This window comes from Misgurnus anguillicaudatus, unplaced genomic scaffold, assembly GCF_027580225.2.
Source record: "Misgurnus anguillicaudatus unplaced genomic scaffold, ASM2758022v2 HiC_scaffold_32, whole genome shotgun sequence".
NCBI classification, from domain to species: domain Eukaryota; kingdom Metazoa; phylum Chordata; class Actinopteri; order Cypriniformes; family Cobitidae; genus Misgurnus; species Misgurnus anguillicaudatus.
In genome coordinates this window covers 3466389-3482439 of record NW_027395282.1, presented here as the reverse complement: position 1 = coordinate 3482439, position 16051 = coordinate 3466389, and the positions used below count along the sequence as shown (strand labels likewise).

General features: G+C 37.2%; 1 protein-coding gene across 1 annotated transcript; it reads left to right on the top strand.

The window, feature by feature from the left end:
• Positions 1 to 312: 312 nt before the first annotated feature.
• LOC129435213 (uncharacterized) lies at positions 313 to 2453 on the top strand. The gene is made up of 3 exons (XM_073865549.1): positions 313 to 1347; positions 1813 to 1903; positions 1963 to 2453. The coding sequence occupies exons 1-3, from the start codon at positions 625 to 627 to the stop codon at positions 2451 to 2453; spliced, it is 1305 nt and encodes a 434-aa protein (XP_073721650.1). The 5' UTR covers positions 313 to 624.
• Positions 2454 to 16051: the final 13598 nt, after the last annotated feature.

Below are 16051 nucleotides of genomic sequence, written 5' to 3'. Positions count from 1 at the left end.
TTGTTAATACATGTTCCCATATATGCACATATATTACACATATTTCCCCATCTAATTTTACATATATTTAAAATATATTCCACACTATATCGAACACATATCTACATATATTCCATGTATATTTCCATCTAATTTTACATATATTTGAAATATATTCTACCATATAGTAAACATATATGTGACACTATATCTGTACATATATTGTTAATACATGTTCACATATATTTCACATGTTTCACATCTAATTTTACATATATTTAAAATGTATTCCACAATATATCGAACACATATCCACATATATTTCATCAGGGTGTCCGCGGGGTCTTAAAAAGTATTAAAAGTTGATAAATCCATTTTGGGAAAATTAAGGCCCTTAAAAGGTATTAAAAAGTCTTAATCCCAATTTTATTAGGTATTAATTTTTTTTCAAGCTTTGTCAAAAGAGTTTGACTCCAAAAGTATGCATGAATATATTTATTTTCCTCCCCATAATTGTTAAAAAACAACGGCGTGCTTGGTCAGAAGATCGGTGGCGCGCGCCGTCTACGGGTGACGTCACGTATTTTGCGACATGCGCGGTTAGGTGATGTGTAGATCTCCACACGCCGCGAAACAGACTCCGAAATGGGGAAATGTAAATTTGCGGACTCCTGGTTGGAGAACGATGAGTTTAAACCATGGCTGAAGCCTGTCGCTGAAAACAACCGCGAGGCTTACTGTACTTATTGTAAAAAGAAGATTAGCGTAGCCTCGATGGGCATCAACGCTATCAAGTCCCACATGCATGGTGCTAGCCACAAGGCCGCCTTTGGCCACAGAGAGCAGTCGCAACTGTCTATCGCCAGTTTTTGTGCTCCAACAGCGACACCACTACCTAACACGACAGCTGAACTTGTCAAAACAGCTACGACAGCGACCTCGCCCCCATCATCGGCGGACATCAGGGTGGCTATGGGCAGCACATCAACGATGCGCGCGGAGGTTATCTGGTGTCTCAATACTGCTGCGAATCACCACTCACTGAACTCAAACGAAGGTATTTCTGATATATTCAAGTCAATGTTTCCGGATTCAGACATAGCCAAGACATTCACCTGTGGCAAGGACAAAACTGGTTACATCATGAGATTCGGGCTTGCACCCTTCTTTAAGCAGCAGCTCGTTGACACCATCAACAAAGCGGGCTCGTTTGTGTTCATGTTTGACGAGTCTCTCAATCAGTCAACAAAGAAAAAGCAACTTGACGTACATGTTCGTTTTTGGGATGATGACTGTGTCCAATCGAGGTATCTGGGCTCTCAATTCCTGGGGCACGGAACAGCTCAGGACCTGTTGCATCACATTAAAGTAAGTGTAGTCTACTATTATTTCATTATTTCATTTGCTCAAAATGTTTTATTTTTGAAGAGAAATATCCATATTTCAGTGGTTAAATTAAGTGGAAAAGTAAATATAGAATGAAAGTTTTTTTCCCCATTTTGTTTGTTTGTTTGTTTGTTTGTTTATTATTTGTTTTAAAGCAGATGGTCTGTTCTTTCATTTGATATATTTGTATGTTGATATATTTATAGAAGATATTTTTTCCTGCAAGGAATTTTGTGAAAATCACAATCAACTTTTCTAAAAAAGCCTGGTGGCGAATGAGTTAATAGTTTAACTTCTAATAATTATTTACATAACATAATACAGTGTTTAATAATGTAAAGCGCTTTGTGCTGCATTATGGATGAAAAGTACAAGATTTCCATATGTTTTGATTTGATTGCCTGTGTATTTCAAGAATAAACATTTAAGGCATACTGTCATTCACAGGAGTGTGTTGCAAAACTGAATATGATGCAGCTTATCTCCATCAGTATGGACGGCAGCGGACTGACGTGTTCTTGCACTCAGCACTCAGCAAGTCTTACCCTGAGTTGTCAAAGTTCTGTCAGAGTCTTCTAATTCTCTCCCATGGACAAGCCACAGTAGAGAGAGGATTCTCAGTCAACAAGCAGGTCGAAACCTGCAACATCCTTGAAGAGTCGATGGAGGCTCTGAGGTTGATTTGCGACAAGATCAGTGCCTGTGGGGGTGCTCTAAAGGTACCTCTGACCAAAGAGCTCCTGGCTTCTGTAGCCTCTGCGAGGTCAAAGTACAGGATTCACTTGGAACAAGAAAGGAAGAAGAAAGAGACAACGAGACAGAGCCTCAAGAGGAAAGAAGCTGAAGACGAGTTAGAAGTTCTGAAAAAGAAGAGAAAAGTCTTAAGAGAGGTGTGCGACACACTGCAAAAAGATGCAGATCAGCTAGCAGAGCAGGCAGAGGGTAAATCTGGGTCATTAATGGCCCAACTGATCACCAAATCCAACACTTTGAGGAGAAGACACAAAGAAAAACTCATTGATCTGGAGCAAACTCAAAAGTTTATTGAAAGCAAGTCAGATGAATTGAGGCACATGTCAGGAGTTTGAATTAGTATATGTTGGAGTTATATCAGTATATCAATTCACTGTTGGTCTTTGTTGTTCAGTATTGGTAATGTCTGTGTATTTAATGTTTGTGGGGGAAAACTTAAAATAAATAAAAAAAGTTAAATGACAAAAAACTGTTGGTCTTTGTTAATGTATATTTTAATAAACATTGCCTTTGTTTTAATTTATTCTTTTGCGCTTTGTTTTTTCCGAGCCTTTCGGAGTTCTGTTGTATGGTTGTGCTCTATAGATTTATTTGCAAACTACAACTGTTTATTAAGTTAAAGGTTTGTTGCTAATTAGAACTTGAAGTGCGATGAGGTCTTAAAGGGGACATTCCAGAAGACGTTTTTAAGATATTAAATAAATCTTTGATGTCCCTTGAGTACATATGTGAAGTTTTAGCTCAAAATACCATATAGGTAATTTATTGTGGCATGTTAAAAAAGGCACTTTATGGGTCTGAGCAAAAATGCACCGTTTTTGTGTGTATCCCTTTAAATCCAAACGAGCTGCTCAGGTGGGCGGAGTCTCAAGCGCTGGCGCTGTAGACATAGCATCGAGGGAGATTCTCTCACGAAAGAAGTTAGTGAGCGATGTTAAGCATTATATATTTGAACATGTTTAAAAAGTCAATTATCTGTTTTATGCATACTAAATACATGTTTATCAGCAGATGGGAAACATTGTAGAATAAAAATAAAGACTTTTAGGTTTCATGCTGCTTTTAAACAGGCACAATGATTTTCAACATGTTACAATAAATTACACTTCCACAAACACTCAGAAGTTTACTTTTTGACCAAACCACACGAGCACATTTAAATGATCTGTAATAAAACAACACGTTTAATGCTTAAACTTTAGAGAAACAGATCAAATGACATGTTTAAGTTTATTGTGAACACATATTGAACACATTCGCGTTTCTGTCAGTCTCTCGTCTATTTTGTAACTCCTCATTCATTTGAAACTTCAGAGAAACATTAAACAACATATTTACTTATTGTGTATGATAGTGAATACGCGTTGTTCACTCACTCTGTCTCGTGCAGTGCATTAATCCTCGTGTTCATTCATATAAACTTCAGAGAAACATATTAAACAACATAACTTACTTGAAAGCGAACCGTCGCGTTGCTCTCTCTCTCTCTCGTTAGTTCGCTCACTCGCTCTCTCTCTCTTGCACTAAGGTAACGTTAATCCTTTAGAACGTTAATTCAATCTTTAGAAAGATTATTAAAACTACAAGTTTTAAGATTGTAGGATACTGTTTGTGTTTGATGGAATACAAACGCGTCGTGCTGTCAGTCATACTTTCTCTCGGTCACTCTCACTCGAGGTAGCATCATGGTTGGATAGCGCAGTTGAAGGGGCGGTATCATTATAATGAGATCCCTTAGCTACGTCATGCGGGGAGCGAAATCCGCACGACCTATTTATTCACATGCTTTCAGAGAGAGCCTTACCAAAACAAAGTTACAGGGTTGCTATTTTTCATGTTTTCTGGGTTGGTAGAAGCACTGGGGACCTGATTATAGCACTTAAACACGGAAAAAGTCTGATTTTCATGGAATGTCCCCTTTAAAATATTTTGAGAAGGTCTTCAAAAAGTCTTAAAAAGGTATTGAAATTAACTTCAGGATTCCTGCATATACCCTGTTCATGTATATTTACGTATAATTTTACATATATTTAAAATATATTCTACCATATAGTAAACATACACGTGACACTATATCTATACATTTAGTGTTAATACATTTTCACATATAAATCGAAATACAATATTGCGGATATTTATATATATATAATATTGAATATATTTTTAAATATATAAACACATATATTATATTTATGTACAATATATTGAAAGCGGCAATAATTTGTATATTTTGCAATATACTGCAGTATATTACACATATATAGAATATATGTACCATCAATATATTATTCCATGTATTGCCAATATATAATATGTTGGAAAATTGAAAGTAAAATAATATATTCCAATATATTACCATATATTTGAAGTAATATATTGGTAAATATATTTTCCTTTCGTAAGGGTAGTGCTAGATATTTTTTCACAATGGCTGTTTACATGCACAAAAATTTGTCAATCCGACTAAATTTAATACGATTGAAGGTTACGACGATACAGTTTACATGCAGCTTAAACATTGCAATCTGATTTAAATGTTCATTTACATGTACGTTATTTAGAAAGTCTGCCCAAGCACAGCCAGGGTTGCCAGACTCACGTTTCAAAACTAGCCCAAAAGCATCACAATGACTATTCATAGTCCAAGTACCAATAACTTATCAACGGAATTATTTAATCTTTAACCAGCAGAAAAAAACAACTGGTGAAAATTGTTTAAACAGTATCCCAAATCTAAACTCGAAAAAAAGTAGAGGACTTGGCAACGCTACGCTTGCGACAGCATCTCTCGTTGGAGTTCACGCTTTATTCTGTATAAAAGTATAAACTGAGTTGGAATTGTTCTTAAGAAGTTTTCCGATATAGGTAATGAAAACACACTTTTTAAAAGTCACAACGCTATTTTATTGCTTTAAGTAGTCTAATGTTTTAAAATTATAAACAAACGCTGCAGAATTTAGTACAGCGCGTGACCCCATTAACGCTGTTGTTGTTGCGTGTTTCTGTGATGAGATTCATAAATATTATACGTGAACTTGGTGCGCAAATGTTCTGCGCATGTGCACAACGTATTTTTGCATCCAATCAAACTATAACATTTTGTTTTTTATCAGCAATAAGAAAAGTTCTTGTTTAATGTTTTGTAGCTGGTATGTGGGTTTCTACAGAAAGAAATCATGAACTTCAGACTCTCATCACTAATCCTGCTGCTACACATTCAAGGTATGAAACACAGTTTTATGTTATGCTGAAATGCTTCAATTTATTATATATTTGTTAAAAGTATGTCAGATTTTAAACTAGTTTAGTCTAATTTAATTTACATCGCTGTACTCCAAAGGCTGGATTCTCCATTTGGATCAGTCTCTAAAATGTTTAAAGTGAGTTTGTATATTTAAAACTGAACTTAGAGATTTGTGTTTGAGAACAAAATTGATGAATGAGGGTTCATATCCTTACAGGACAGTCTGAATCTCTCATCTCACTCTGTCATTTTAATGAAGTTAAATACAAATAAGCTAGAAATATTATTATTGTTTCTATTTTTTCTTCAGGGTCCCTAACATTGGATAATTTTAATGTAACCTGTAATAAACTGAATATTTGTGCTGTGATGGGGACACGTGTGACAGTAAAGTGTTTTTACTCAAACATCAACATCAAAACTGTGTTCTGGTTCAGTCATAAACAGAGAACAAACTGGAGAAACAAAGATGAACCTGAAGATTTGACTTTCATTTCATTTATTATACAGGAAAGAATAAAAAGTAACACCAAGGTACAATTTAAAACGGGCCTGACTCAGTTTAAAAACTGGTTTCCAGCAGGTTCCTGTTCTGCAGAACATAAAACAATAAAACACATACCATATAAAACACACTCATAAACTACACAAATACAAGGACTATAAACATCAATGCAATCAATACAGACAGCTATAAGAAAAAGTGATATTAAGCTGTTCAACTGAATGCACTCTGGATAACAAACATACTTACATCTGGTATAAGAATGGACAACAGGTAACAGATGGATTGAGATTACTAAACAAGCTGTACCTGGACTCAATCAACAGTGAGGAGCTACAAGAGTATTCATGTACTGTAAGAGGTAACACAACATCTCTTCATACATCTGACTTTACTGTTACACTGAAAAAAATAAACATTTGGATCAACTTAAAAAAATAACTTTTAATAAACTTGTTTTAGTTACCAACTGAAGTAACTATTTAAAGCTACAGTCGGCAATTCTGGAGGATTGAGATGATTTCAAATGTTTTCAATTTTTATGCCCCTCCCACACTACCACCTAGCAACCTCATATCGAGCTCGTCCTCAGCAGTGTGTGTTTAAGCATACTTAGATTACTTACATAACACTCAGAAATACAATAAATGGTTGATAAAGCACAATTACCTGTCAAGAAGAAATGTGTCAAGCTCTGCATCCAGCTTGAACCCTTTAAAAGCTCATAGATCCCTCCACCTTTCAAATGCTGGTCCGATATTGATCCTAGTTTTATTAAAGGCATGATCGCTTTCTTTCTTCATTTCCTTGGTTGTTTTCTTTTCATTGGTTGTTCTGCTAGCTCTGGTTGTTAGCCAAGAAATCTGAAGTTTGTTAGTGAATGTTCTCTCCACCATCACGCTGCGTTCAATATAAGGTGGATTCATGTGATATTAGGCTTGTTCAATTTCAAGCAGCGCCACAAGAACCGATCGTGCCGACTGCAACTTTAAGTAAATCCAACTTTTTACTTGTTACAGTGTAAATTATCAAATAGATAGTTTCAGTCCTTGATGCTGATTGGTTTATTGTCAGCTATTACATCATCGCTGAGCTACTTTCAGTCTCACTGTGCAGCACTCATAGCTGATCATTAATATTGAAGTGAGATGATACAAATTTACAGCTTCTGCAGGTTTCAAAGTCAGGTGTCGGTGTGCCGTGTTGTTTTGTGTATCATCATTACTGGAGAAACCCCTAAAAAAGAAGATGAGGAAACACAATCAAGGTGGAATTACTATTTTCTAACGCAAGTTGTACTTTAAATGTACTAACACAAACAAAAGTGAAAGTGTTTTAGCGCTGCCAGTGGCACTGAACGTCATAGCGCATCACTCAGAACTTTTGTGTTATTTGAAAATATGTACACAGCTGTCATGATGGTTATTTGTTGAGTAGCGCTGTGATAACGGCTGCAGTGAGACTGAAATCTGAGAATCACAGAAAAGTCAAATTCTGAATGTTCTGCCTTTTCTGAAAATAACTGAGTTTGTGTCTTTTTTTCAGATACGATGGACAAAACAAATACTTAAATACATAAAACTGTAGGATACTGATTAAAACAAGGCTTGGCTTTCTGAAGGTTTGCTACTATAATGTTTTAATAAAGCTTTTTTGTACCTGCCTTTCAGAGATATGACACACCCTGAACTTGTGGACTTCCTCAGAGTCGACACGTTGATGACATTATTTAGTGCAGACTTTAGGGACCCTAACACACAAGGGCACACCAGAGCCGTATTTTGGAACAGAATCGAGCATCAGGCCGAAAATAAGAAGAGAAGTTGCCCATCAGTGTGTCTGATCTAAATGAGCTTTTTTATTAATCTGTCACAGTCCCAGATTGTCTGCCAGCCTTTAAGCTCATTTACACGCTGCTTATTTTTAGACCCACATGAGTTGCATTGGAAAGTCTGAAAGGAAGTTTGTATCAGCTCAATTTAATACTTTTTATAGGTTTTAAATTAATTACATTAATTTCTTAATAGTTTCTCCAAATACCAATTTAGAAAATATAAAACATATGCAGATTATTAGCTCAGTTTATTAGTAATGAAAGGAACAGGTTTATAAAAATATAAAACATAATCTGTCCTGTGAATCGAGTTGAGACTGTTTCTCAAGAATAAGAGCACTAGCAGTAAAAAGATGAAGATTAATGATTAGATTTTTTTCTGCTGGAGACATAAAAGATGAAGTAAAGATAAGAGACATCTTTTACAGGACTCAGCAATAATTAACAGCTATAAATTAACTTTTAATATAATAGTATGTAATAGTTGTCAAAATATGTAAAGTCCAAGCATGTTATGAAATGCTTTCCTTCTTCTTATGCTATAAAAAGTGTCAAAAAGAGTTTCTTTAACATCCGCTTGAGTACGAGAAAATGAGATAATATCATTAAATGATCTACTACAACTTCAACTGCTCATAATAATGCTGTATTTACACATTTATAAGGACTAAAGTGATGCTATTGATCATAAGAGCTTTTACCATTTGTGTTTTATTTATCTTTTGTTAAACAACAATTAAATAACATTTAAAAAAAAATTAAAAAGGAAATTAAAAAGCCGTGTCATGAAGTGATGTTTATGTTGTGAATTTTACACTTGTTTTTGAGGTTGTCTCTGATATGATGTGTTTTGCTTACCAGTCTAATCTAGTATTAAACTGAAGCTGGTATAAACTGGTTTTCTGGGCAGAGATGTCTATCACACAGTCTCATCCTGTTTAAGTAGGTGGTTTGTGGCAAAGCCGATCAAGTTTTTATGCTGATTCAAGAACACGACACTCATTTTTAATCTGTCTTTAGAATTAAAAAAATATATATTTGTGTAAGCATGTATCTGTCGTCTGATTGGTCTGACTGCTCTTTCGCAAGGGCTTCTGGGTTGGTAAAGTGCGCAAAGCCTGCTGCAGACAGCATCAAGGGGGCAAAGGGGGCGCTGATGAGCACACTTCGAAGTCTAAAAATTACAGATGTGAAACCCTAAGAACTCGTAGTAGACTAAGTGAGCGCACACAATTTGCTAAATATGTTACTATCAGCTCCATTTAACATTTTTGTTAACAAGTTTTACAATTTCAGAGAAACAATTACATTCAGTTTCCCTAAAAGTTCAATGTAAATATAAAAAATGTGCAGATTATTTCTGTCTCAGTTTATTAGTAATGAAAGGAACAAGTTTATAAAAATATAAAACATAATCTGTCCTGGGAATGGAGTTGAGACTGTTGCTCAAGAATAAGAGCACTAGCAGTAAAAAGATGAAGATTAATGATTAGATTTTTTTCTGCTGGAGACATAAAAGATGAAGTAAAGATAAGAGACATCTTTTACAGGCAGTGGCGTCTATATGCTTGTTGTATCTCACAGTAAGTTTGTTTCTGCAATATGAAAATGAGAGCTATGTGATTCCCATTACAAATCCAGACAATAACCAACTTACAACGTCTATTGCTGGTGTTTGTTAGTTCAGTTTGTTAGATCAGTTTGAATCTTAATCTAATGCTTCACCTTTTTTCTTATTTAGTTTTTTTAGTAAGATCACAGACTGAAGTTGCAGTAGTGTATAAATTACATTGTTTTAAATACATCCTATAAGGAATTTGCAAGCAAAGGATAGATCTGAGAGGGACTTGAAAATATTTTTCTGTACAAAAGGAGGCCGGTGGAAAAAGTTTGGGAACTACTAGCTTAAGGTTAAACCAAGACATTTATTTTTTAAAGAGAATAATTCTGTATCATGTTGAAAAGGACAATGGGCACTATTTCTATTTTTTAAAACAAGATTTTTTTGTCTTATACCATGTTATGTTAAGCAGTTCAAAATAAAATAAATCTGTTTTTATATGTCTAACTTAATTCTATATACTTAATATTACTGTCGTGCAATTCAAATGAAACCCTTCAGGCAATGTTGGGGCATCTGGGGCTCCAGTTTCTTGGACTTTCTTTAGGGCCCCAAAATGGTGAACACGTCACTGTTTACAGGACTCTCTAACAAATAACAGCTACACATAAAGATAACAAAAGTTGTCAGATTAAGTAAAATTCAATCATGTTATGAAATGCTTTCCTTCTTCTTATGCTATGAAAAGTGTTTAAAAGTGAAGGAGAGTCTTTCTTTAACATCCGCTTGAGTACGATAATCAGATCATTAAATGATCTACCACAACTTCAGATATTGACACAACTTTACAAACCGGTTAAAGTCAGAGATCTCCACGAGCACGTATGTATACACATGTATATGTATTGAATCTTTGAAATGTTACAAAAAACAAGCATGTTAGTTTTATTTTACTGTAATAACTGTCTGATGAATTGAGCATCACAATGATGTTTTGTTTTTTGTCAGGAATAAGAAAAGAGTTTTGGGTCTTATGTGACTTTCTACAAAACTACATCATGAACTTCAGACTCTCATCATTGATCCTGCTGTTACACATTCAAGGTATGAACACTTTTGAGTAGATGACAGTTTTGTGGTTGTTGGACATTTGGGAAAAGCATCAGTGTTGTTTACTGCATTAAGACAGTGATATAAGACAAGAGTCAGTACAAACTTTAATTATTCAAACAAGAAAAGGTACAGCTGTCACCGGGGCAGTGCCCTTTCAAAAGTAAACTTTATTTTTACCTAAACAGTGCATATAAGTATCTCAAAGGTCCATATTAATACATCTGAGGCATGTAAATACTTATTAGGACATAATATTTCTGACAGTGTAAGTAGAGATAACAACACTGAAATAAAACTTGAATTGTTTAAACTATAAATGGATGAAATGGTAAATAATACAATTAACTGTTTCAAACGTGTATGAGATATTACCTGATAGTATAGAGAACAGAGTAAGAAAGAGAGACACCACTAGATACGTCTGTTTGTAATCGTATTGAAAAGCCTTCATGTAGTCGGAGCTGATGGTGTAAACATGTGGTGCTTTTGCACTTTTGGTGACCCGAGTTCGATTCCCGGCTCGTGGTCATTTGCCGATCTCATACCCTTCTCTCCTGCCTGTACTTTCCTGTCCTCCCCTAACCTCACTATTGAATAAAGACAAAAACTGGCCAAAAAATATAACAAAAAAGCCTTCATGTAAACACCTTAATAAATACGATTGAGGTTGATCGGATGCAAATTTGTATTGTATTGAAGGGGTTGATGTTCTTACACGTGTACTCTGCTAGTCTAGTAAGTTATGGTCAAGTTTACTGTTAAGCATTCAAGTAGTTCCTGTCATAGTTTTATGTAGTCTTATTCTGTTTATCATCTGTCTTTGTTGGTGCCTTTAGGTGTTTTAGGCACAAATTGGGTTTTCTTTTGTACCCAATAAACCTTGTATTGTATCTGTACATCCAAAGCCTGCCTTCTGGGTCTCTCTCTCTCTCTCTCTCTCTCTCTCTCTCTCTCTCTCTCTCTCTCTCTCTCTCTCTCTCTTCTCTCTCTCTCTCTCTCTCTCTCTTTCTCTCTCTCTCTCTCTCTCTGTCTCTCTCTCTCTCAGAGTAATACATTCCTATATTTTCTCTTCTATCAGGGATTCCTGGTTGTGATTTATATCAGCAACTCATTTGGAGAGTAATGTAATGACTTAGTTAATGCTGTTGGGTCAGTTTCCCAGACAGGATTTAGATTAATTCAGGACTAGGCTTTAGTTATATTAAGACATTTAAGTAACTTTTACAAACATACCTTACACAAAAAAAATACTGGTGTGCATCTTGAAATAAAACATTGGCACTGATAAGTTGATAGATAGTTAGTAACATTTTACAATAAAGTTTACTTTGTTAATATTATATATACATCAGCTAACTTCAGTAGGTCAGATTAAAAAGAAAAATGTATAAATAAACTCAGGTTATTTCAGATTAATTTACATCATTGTTCTCTAGTCCAGAATTTTACATTACATTTACATTATACTGGGTTACGAATGTCAATAATATTTTATATTTATGTAACCAGGTCAAAAAGAGAACATGTAAATCATAAAAGAATATGTGATTTATCTTATTTAAGCCCTGTGTTAAGTGTCCTGTGCATAAAATGTGTATAAATGCCTTTTTTAATGTGTTGCTGAAATGTTACGCTGGCCCTTTAAGAAACGGGACTGTAATGCTGCGGGAAGTTTTTTGTTTACTTCCTGTGTACAGCGTGATTCACAACGCAGTTTAGAGAGTGCACGTGCAGTGGGGATTATAGCATCCAACACAAAAAAACACAAAATAAGAATACTATAGTGAGATATAGTGAAGCTAAAAGCTTTTGAGTGTTTTATTTTATTTGGATGGCTGTGTATTTTGCTGATTGACGGCGATTTCTGTTGAGATACAACTCGTGTGGTGTGTAAATAGCACGAAATTGATTCTCAAAGAAGCGTAAGTGTTAACCTATAATCTGTATACAAAGAGTTTTGAGACAATTTTGTGTATAATGTTATGTGGACCAGTGATATTGAAACATGGTTATTCTGTTTAATTAAGAGGGGAGAAAGTGCTTCGTAAGCCTTCTGTGTGTTTCCTGGGGAGTGTGAAGCATCAGAGTAAGTGTTGTCTATCTTTAAATAATTTCACAAAAGGGGTTCATGTGTCATGTACATGCATGTTTTATTGAAATGAGTGCAATTATAGTGTTGCTTTCATGTCATGTGTTCCAAATGTAAAAGGAAAGTTCTGTATTCTGTTTGTTTTATATATGCAGAGAAAGAACGAGTCTGTCATATGCTGTGATAGTGTGTGCATGTGTCAGAGGGGTGATAAAAAGTAAGTTTGAGACATTGTATTTTATTTCATTTTCTCTATTAGCTTATTTTGAAGTTATTTACTGTGATGTAACACTGATGTTTAAGTGTAAGAGAAAGTGTTATGTGGTGTAATGATACTTTTAATGTGTAAGCTGTATTAATCACACAAAAAGACGTAACATGTTATGAATGACTGTGTTTTCATGTATTCTCATGTTACTCAAGCAGCCTTATTTAGTCTTCTGTGCATTCAGGTGTTATATTCATGTGTCTGTTTGTTTTCTAAAAAAGGGCTGCTACCGTTGTCTATGTTAGCTAGTTAAACAAAGAGAATTCTGTCTTTTACTAAAAAGAAGGACATACACATTGTGATAAGAGAAGCAAACTTTATTGTTTTATTTTATTTCCACAAACTTTATTTACAAGCTTTACCTTTCCATCTCTACAACTCCAAAGTTTGCAAAATTAATGCTGCACTGCCTAACGTGCAGTCTGAAATAAAAGATCCCCGTTTAAATTTTATATCCTGTGTCCGGTGTTATCACTAATCCATTTCCCGGGCCACAGAGATTTTGGTACCAGGAGTGGGGTTTCATAGCTTATTTTGGGGTGACAGTCAGATAGGAGAGGGAGCAACATAGACAACGGTAGTGGTGGAGGCAGGTCGAGAACCAGTGCCGCGGATGCTGATGATGTGAAGTGTGATGCGCCTGGAGAGCCTGTGGTAAAGTAGAGGTCTGTCTTCTGGCGACGCAGGAGGGCGTTTACTTCAGCGCTGACATCATCAGCAAAGGAGACAACAAGGGATTTCCTGTTCAGGCTGGACTGCATTGACTGTGACTGTTCTGCTACTGACTAACTAAGGTAAAAGCATCATAAGAACATGGATCAGGACGACGATGTGTTGGCTGCTCAGGCTGGAGCCAGCCATGATAAGGACAATGTTGCGGCTGTAGGCCATGGTGATGAAGGTAATCCAGTGACACAACTGCAGTCACAAATTTTGGAACTAGGTCGAAGACACGACCAAGTAATGTCTACCCTTGCTAATATGAGTAATGTGTCAACCAGATCCTATGTGTACATTCCAAGAGAACGTCAAATTGTACCATTTAGTGGTGATCTTTCTAAAGATGGTCAGACTGTAGATGAGTTTATTGATGAGGTTGAACGTGTAATCAGAGTGAGGGGTTTAAACACTGATGATCAAGTAGACTTTATCCTTTCTCATTTAAGGGGCTCTGCCTTAGATGAAGTTAAGCTGTGTATGGGGGGGGAAGCAAAACAACCTCAAGACCTTTTTTCATATTTGAGGGGTGCCTTTAGAGAGAAACGTACCACACCACAGTTATTGCATGCTTTTTATGCACGCAGACAATTAGAGGGAGAAGATTTCCGTGACTACTCTCATGCTCTGTCCCAGCTTCTCAATTCTGCTCTTCAGCAGTCGACAAACGTTGTTTCTGACCCACAGCTCACTTTAAGAGACCAGTTCATAGAGGGGGTAAGAGATGCAACCCTGCGTAGAGAGCTGCGTAAGCTTGTTAGAGATAAGCCTCAGTCCTCTCTGTTCGATGTTCGTGAAGAGGCTATGATGTGGGTTGTGGAAGACCGACCCCGTGGTCCCAATGTTGCAAGGGCTCGAAGCATGGCCAATACAGGTTCTAGGGAAATGCCAGAACAGTCAAACCCAGTCAGCACTACACAAAGTGACATGGCAGTAGCCTTACAAGAGGTAGTAAAAATAATCAGTCAGCAGGGTAAAGCTATTGGTGAACTCACTAATGCAGTACGTGAACTTACCATGCAAAAAGGCAGTTCATATAGCAGCCAAAGTGGGAAGCCAAAATTTAAGCCCAAGTACACAGAGGACGGCCACCCAATCTGCCTGAGATGTGATGGGGTAGGTCACATAGCTAGACAGTGTACCCTACCACGTAATTCCAAAGACCACACCGCCACCACAGGTTCTACAGTGCAGGGAAACGGGGTCCCTCCATTGCGGTGAGCCGAGCAATGCGAGGAAAGCCTGAAGGCTCAATAGGCAGCCCGTTAACTAAAGAACGTTTCTTGGAGCGTGCAGTTGGGAGGTGCCCTGAAGTTAACATCCACATTGGTGGTGTTCCAGTTAAATGCCTGCTAGACACAGGAAGTAATGTGAGTACCTTGACGGAAAGCTTCTTCCGAGAACACCTACATGGGGAAGACAAAGACCTTCACTGCACTGCTAAGTGGCTAAAGATAACTGCAGCCAATAAGCTACCCTTGCCATATTTGGGATATGTTGAATTAGACATTGAAGTGATGGGTTTAACTGTACCTGAGTGTGGGTTCCTGATTATTCGCGACGGGGATGCTGCAGATCCAGACTCCTCTCCCTTGGGCATCATAGGCATGAATATCGCTCAGAGGTGCAGACAGCTTGTACTTACAGAGTTCGACACCACCCTGGGAGGAAAGCTTGACTCTGTGTGGCGAGAAGCCTTTCATCGTGTACAGGAAGTTGAAGTAGTCAAACCACTGTCAACAGCAAGAGTAAGTGGCCCGAACAAGACATATGTGCCCGCATCTTCTGTAGCCACAATCTATGCCAGAGTAAATAAGAGAATTAATGGTCCAGAATCCTGGCTGCTGCTGGAACCAGGGAACATGCCACTACCTGGTGGATTGATTCCCTTACCTACGTTAGTGTCATCAGGTGATCGGGTGTTTCCAGTTCAAGTGGTAAACTTTTCTGTGAAGGATGTTTGGCTGCCCTCAAAAGCTCATCTTGGAATGCTTCACTCCTGTCAGTGTGTTGAGAGTAACCCGTGTGAGGTGAGGTTTCACCGCATCACTGTTGACCAGGAAGAGGTGACAATGGAGCAGGAACCTAAGCCAGAGTCTGAGACTGACCTAAAAGATCTGCTACATAGGCTTCATGTAGGAGGCACTCCAGAACAGCAGGAAAAGCTAGGTGCATTACTCATGAAATATGCCGATGTGTTTGCAGCCTGTGATGAAGACCTAGGATACTCAGATCGAGTGAAACATGAGATCCCATTGACAGATGATACTCCTATCTCTCAGCCATACCGCCGCATACCACCTACTCAGTTTGAAGAGGTCAGAGAGCACATCTCTGGGTTACTTAAAAAGGGTGTCATACAAGAAAGTTCCAGTCCCTATGCTTCACCGGTGGTGTTGGTGCGCAAGGCCGATGGAAGTCTGAGGCTGTGCGTGGATTATAGGAGACTAAATGCTAAGACCAAACGCGATGCCTTCCCATTGCCTCGCATTGATGAGAGCCTGGATGCGTTAAGCGGGGCGCAGATTTTTTCAACAATAGACCTTGCAAGCGGATACCATCAAGTTGCAGTCCATGAGAAGGACCGTCACAAGACGGCATT